The sequence below is a fragment of the Erpetoichthys calabaricus genome, chromosome 6 (genome assembly GCF_900747795.2).
Source record: "Erpetoichthys calabaricus chromosome 6, fErpCal1.3, whole genome shotgun sequence".
In the NCBI taxonomy this organism is placed as follows: domain Eukaryota; kingdom Metazoa; phylum Chordata; class Cladistia; order Polypteriformes; family Polypteridae; genus Erpetoichthys; species Erpetoichthys calabaricus.
The window spans coordinates 67,266,261-67,273,012 of NC_041399.2; the positions used below are offsets into that span (position 1 = coordinate 67,266,261).

The following is a 6,752-nucleotide window of genomic DNA, read 5'->3' on the forward strand; positions in this document are numbered from 1 at the left end:
TTTTTGATCTGTTCAACAGAAAGGGCAGGGAACATACCTTCAGAGGTGACGATACCTTACATGTACAGTGCCAATATAAAGTAATCAACACCACGGACGTTTTCACATTTTTTTATACAACTTTGAAACACAATAGATTTAATTTGTCTTTTTTTTTAAACTGATCAACAGAAAAAGAATTTAATGTTAAAGTGGAAACAAAATCTCTGCAAAGTGTTTAAATTAAATTACAAATGTAAAATACAAAGTAATTGATCAAGTCAGTATTTAGTAGCTATACAGTATATTTCTTTGCAGAGATAAGTTTTCACTTTAACAATAAAGAATCTTTTTCTAAATTAAATCCACTGTGATTCAATGTTGCAGTACAATAAAATGGGAAAACTTCCAAGGGGTTGAATGTTTTTATAGGCTACTGTAGTGGTCATTCAGTTCTTATAAATTCATGTTATTATAGGTACCTGTATATGTGTGAGCCCTGTGTTGGCCTTATGCTTGATTCAGCACTGACTAATGCTTCAGGCCTGATGCTGCAACGAAAGGCTCTCAGTGACCCTATAACTGAATAAGCAGGTTCTAAAACTGAATAAAAACTCAGAGATAAGGTGTATGAAGGTTTTATGTGTTCTTTTAGGAGCATGACCAAAATGAAATTGTAAACCTTTAGTAATTACACATAGTAAATGTTTATTAATATTTCTTTTTGATTTAGTAAATATCTAAAGGGCATGGCATCATTATATATAAACTGAAACACAGGATTAAAATATAGCATTAAGCTCAGGAGGAAAGTGTACTGATATTGGCTGGAGTTAATTATCAGGTAAAAACAGATGGCCTGTGTTTTATGTTAAATAATGTGTGGTGTATGAAGAGTAAAATCATCTTTAAAAATATGAACCTGATCTGGAGGATTTAATGTTTAAGTGATGTCCATTTTACCTTCTGAGGGAGTTCTCAGGTGGTTTTATGACTGTGGTCTATATTTCCTCAGCAAGCCAACACAAGCACTGTACTGGGTGTCCTATTTGACATATATAACAAATATTGTTTTTGTATCAGTATGCTGCTGCTGGAGTATGTGAATTTCCTCTTGGGATTAATAAAGTATCTATCTATCTATCTATCTATCTATCTATCTATCTATCTATCTATCTATCTATCTATCTATCTATCTATCTATCTAAGACCTCTGTGTGTGTGTGTGCGTGTGCGTGTGTGTGTGTGTGTGTGTGTATGGAGCAGTTTATGCTGCTCATGCTCACCCACAGCCAGTAGATGGCACATGCATGCACTTTTAATTTTTTATGGCACTTGCATGCACCTCAGTTTTCACTACGAAAGACGTGTGTATGTGTGTGTGTGAAGCAGTCTACTCTGCTCATGCTCAACCACAGCCACGGGAGTTGGTGTGAATTCTACGGAAGATGTAGACACCTATACAAGTGTGACTTGCACTTGGTGAGATGGCGCATGCATGCACTTTTACATTTTTTTAAGCGCTTGCATGCACCGCACTTCTCATTCAACCCAAGCAGAGAAACTCAGCTTTGTGGTACCTGCATGTTGCACTTTCACACCACGAGCTACCATATGTTTGCCTGTGACAGGTTCCAGCATGTCCCACTCAATTTATGCCACAGCTGCACTCGAATACAGTACATATCCATCTCGGACAAGATACAACATTTATTTATATAGCACATTTTCATACAAACGATGTAGCTCAAACTGCTTTACAAGAAGAAGAAAGAAAAAAGAAAAATATAAAAATAAGATTAGGCAATACTGAAAAACAAAGAATAAAGTAAGGACCAATGGCCAGGAGGACAGAAAAAAAAAAAAAACTCCAGAGGGAGGAAAAAAAAAAAAAACAAAATCTGCAGGGTTTCCAAGGCCACGAGACCACCCAGCCCCCACTGGGCATTCTACCATAACATAAGTGATCTAAATCAGTCCTCATGCTTTTCAGGCTTCATGAGGAAAAATTACATGATGATTGCCATGTGGACATCTGGCCTTCAATCCGTCAGTGTCCTACTCCACTTAGCTGACGCCTCTGCAAGTTCACCATTATAGTAAAACTTCTAGGGAGAAATATTGAATAAAAACATTTACATCTTGAGAGATTAGATATTACTGACCTCAACAAAGAAAATAATATAAATATTATATATATTGTCTAGATATCATCAGTATGTTACCTGCCTCATCAACAGTGATAACACTCTGGATGGCTGCAATATTGTTAATAAAAGATACCTACTACCATGGCCTCACCTCAGACAGCCTGACCACCTCTCTGTACTGCTGTTTCCAGTTTATACACAGCTTGAAATGAGAGAAGCTCATCAGTAAATAGTATCAGTGCAGGATTAAAGTGATAGAGCAAAAAAACTGCAAGATTGTTTTGATTCAGTAAAGTTAAACGTGAGTTGTTTAATCAGATCTGGATAACTATGCAACCCTCAAAACTGTTTTTTTCAGATAATGTGTGGAGGACTGCATGCCTACAAAAATATATTGCAAATTTTCTGCAATTACATTTTCTTAATGTCAGAACTTGTATAAGCTCAAGACTGAGTATTAAGACTGTAGTGATTCATTTATATTATGGGAGGATTTTCAGATCTTACACATTGCAAAGTAAACCTTTATCCAGTTGAGCTCACATTTTCTTTCATTATGTTTTCTATGCCCATTTTCATCGGAATATGAAAATGCCTTCCATTTACCTGCATGCAACAGCACATTATTCACCCTTGTGTATTTCTGTGCTAAACCACATTGCTGTTTTAAAAGTACAGCTCATCATTCAGCACTGTTATACCATCAAAGCTAATCAACATACTCCTGCACCTGAAACAGTTCCACCCCCTCATAACTGGATTTTGGACTCCTCTGAGCTGACAGACCACTACATGTGAGAACTGATAGCATTCCCTCTTCCTTGCTGATCCTCAACACAGGTATCCCACGGGTTAGTGTGGCAAGCCACCTGCTACACTCCATGTTTGATTATGACTGTGAGGCCAGATTAAGCTTTAACTCTATCATTAAATTTGCTGATGACACCACCACAGGACTTATTGGCAACAATCTTCTTTACAAAGATTTTCCATGTGACACAATAATTCAACTGCAATTTCTCAATTAATGTTAGCAAACCAAGGAGTTAGTCAAAGACTTCAGACAATCATTGGGACTCTACACTCCTATATACAAGGAAGGGGATCTGCAGAGTTGGCATGTTTAAATCTCATGAAGTCAACAACATAAAGCATCTTGACTACAACCTTTTCTTTCTTAAACATCTGTGAAACACCAGAAGCATTTGTTTATGTTGACCATTTTATAAATGTGTACGTTGGAGTCCATAAAATCCTTTTATGGCACCTGCTCACCTCACGACTGCAAACCACTTTAGATTCAGGACAAATCAGCACAGAACATTACTGTTACCCAGATTTCTTCTGTTCAGAACCCATTTAATACACTTTAGAAAGGCAATCAGTATTACTGAAGGGGTCAGCTATCTTCCACAGTCACTATTCTTCCTCCATCTTGACAAGTGGACCATTAGCACTTTTACCAGTAATTTCAGGAAGTATAAGTTTACTTAGCAGTCTCTCATACTGACAAATGATAGCTTTCTTTTGATATAAATACATATATATATATATATATATATATATATATATATATATATATATATAAAATGTAAAATGTATTCATTGTCTAATATTTTCTTTTCTCTCCTGGTATACCGTCAGTATGCTATGAGCAATGTAATTAAGATTTTCACTGCACTATATACCCGTGACAATAAACTTACCCTTGATACTACAGAAAGAGATTTGAGGGTCTCCTTAGTATTCTCACCCATTTAGGAAAAACAGATAATAAATATCCTATATAAAATAGACAGATTTGAAAGGTGCTATATAAGATAGATAGATAGATAGATAGATAGATAGATAGATAGATAGATAGATAGATAGATAGATAGATAGATAGATAGATAGATAGATCCCAGCCAACACAGGGAGCAAGGCAGGAAACAAACCCTGGGCAGGGCGCCAGCCCACCGCAGGGCACACACACACACCCACACACCAAGCACACACTAGGGACAATTTAGAATCGCCAATGCACCTAACCTGCATGTCTTTGGACTGTGGGAGGAAGCCGGAGTACCCGGAGGAAATCCATGCTGACACGGGGAGAACATGCAGAATTCACGCAAGGAAGATCCCACTGCGCCACCGTGCCGCCCATAAGACATATAACTAAAGTCAAATAGCAACGGATATAAGAAACGTTACTGATTACATCAACATCTTCGTTTATGAAAACCACTATACGATTCTCTGCTTGCTGTTGAGTTTCTGCGTGCGTGATGGTGACTGCACTTTAATGACGTCTGCCTGTCACAAAAATCAACCACCGTAATTTGCTCGGAAAAAATAAACGTAATAAACAGTGATACATTTCAGGCAGTGGAAAAAAATCACACTAGGCAAGTCAGTAATTAAAAAAGAATAATATAATCCACAAGCGAAGTAAAAATTGTCAGAATTTTTTCTTTCAGCAAGTCGACTGAGAGAACTATGTCAGGGTAACTGATAAAGATGACTCGATGTACATAAAAAGTATTAGAATGTACAAAAATGGCAATAAACAGTTTAAAGTGAATATTCTGGACAAGATAATGATCATAATAACAATGCAGCTTTAAAATACTGAAATTTTAGATTTTCCAGTACATTTTAATAAATACTCTAAGCACAAAACACCTGTTGCAATTTAAAGATACCAGGTTCAGTTTGATTTCCACATCTTAAGAAAGTGCTTTACAAAAAATATAGCCGATTGACTTCATGTGTCTAATATACTGCACAATATTTCCCGATGCGTGCGATATTTTATGAACATAAAATGTTTCAAACAGTATTCTCACATTTTAAATAACTTCACATTCCCACCAATTGGCTGCTGTTCAGTTATTCATGATTTTCATTATTACCCCGTTTGTGTTTCCTCATATTTACCAATACTATTTTAGCATAATATGGAGATGTTATCACGAGGTATATTCTTTACAATGAAAGCATATGACTTACCTACTAAGAAATCCGAAATGGCGAGATTCAGGAAAAAGTAATTGCTTTGATTTCTAAGGCTTTTATCCACCACGAAGGCCAGTATAACCAACGCATTTCCCAATACGGTAACAAAAACCAGCGTGGCCATGAGGACTGACAAGACGACCATCATAACGCCCGAGAAGGATGCGGCTTCTTCGCTCACCTTTGCAGTGCTTCTTGGTGCACCCGGCTCTGTGCTGATATTAGAGCCTAAGAAATCCCCTCCCATTTCGACCTCCCTTTTGCGTTAAGCTTTTTTTTTTTTTTGGATAAGCACTGGGAGGACTGTCTTTTACTGAAGTGACTCAAGTGTAGCGTTTTGATCGTGGGGCTCCAGCAACACTTTCCTGCAGTGTGCGGCCACGGCATTTAACCATCGACTGTGTGCAACTTTGGCAGATGTCATTTTTTCCCGACTGCAGAGAATTCCGATGATTGCTACACTACTGTGTTTCTCACTTGGAAAACAGATCAGAGCAGGACGCTTTCGTGAAATCTCTCGTTATTCCTGTTACTCCTCCCCGTGTAGTTTATTTGTACTTCAGAACTTATCAGTGACTAAAGTTGGCGCGGAGAAGCCGCCAGTCCAGCATCTGTAAGACAGCCGGCTCGCTGTCAAAGCAGATAAAGCTCGCGCACAAAACGCGCTCATCAGTACTCTCCTCCTGAGGCACGCCACCAACAGCAGCTTGCCTCCGTCTCTCTCTCACTCTCTCGCTGTGTCTGTCTGTGTCTCCTTCACACCCACCCTCTCCTTCTCATTCCTCCGACTCTTCTCCTCCCAGCATTCATGTGCTTCAACTCGGTACCATCATCCTCAAGCGAAATACGCTAAACTGCATCATAATGCAGATTGGACAGCAAGTGCAGCGTCTCTTACCTGTCACTTCGAAGCCTCGCCGGCAATAACTTTGTACACTGCATTAGAGATCAATTACGGACTCTTTAATTTGGTAATGGAAGAATTGGATGTTTAATAACAATTTCAACTATTTTTTTCTTTGTTTGACTCTCTTAGATATTAGATCATTTTTGATTCACCGCACTTTACGTGCTCAGATCAGTTTCAAAATACGGAGATCACTGGCTTCCTTAAGCCGCATTTAATGCAATTCAAAAGAAATAAGCCCTTATTTTTACCTATTATAAAATGTACAAGGATAAAGGATCTTTTATTGTCATTCCAACATCCATATGCAGAAAAGAATTTCAATACTTACGTCATGGTAATAAACAGTGTACCTGATAAGCCCATAAAAACTTCATAATAAAAGTACCCCATAAATAGCCCCATTAACCCCATAAACTTTGTAATAAAGTTATCACAGATAACACAATGAAATAGAACGAAATAACATTAATATATAAAATAGAGTAAGATATATAGATAGATAGATATATAGCTAAAGACATATTATTGCAGTATGCCCTGTAAATTAGCAGCAAGTAAAAAAGGTAACAGCAAGTAATTGAGTTCTTGAGACTACTGAAACTAAAATGCAAAGTGTAGTCACGCAGAGTGTACAGTCGGATTTAGTGATGTTTTATTCGTTAGTCTAATAGCATCCAAGAAGAAGCCGTTCCTCAACTTCGTAACGCCAGCCC

General features: G+C 37.6%; 1 protein-coding gene across 1 annotated transcript in view; it reads right to left on the minus strand.

The window, feature by feature from the left end:
• Positions 1–5,937, minus strand: part of LOC114653371 (histamine H3 receptor) — a 179,672-nt gene extending 173,735 nt beyond the window's left edge. The window contains exon 1 of the mRNA XM_028803648.2: positions 5,124–5,937. Coding sequence (XP_028659481.1) covers positions 5,124–5,376 — 253 coding nt within the window. The 5' untranslated portion in view covers positions 5,377–5,937. The remainder of the gene's footprint in view (positions 1–5,123) is intronic.
• Between the last annotated feature and the right edge of the window lie 815 nt (positions 5,938–6,752).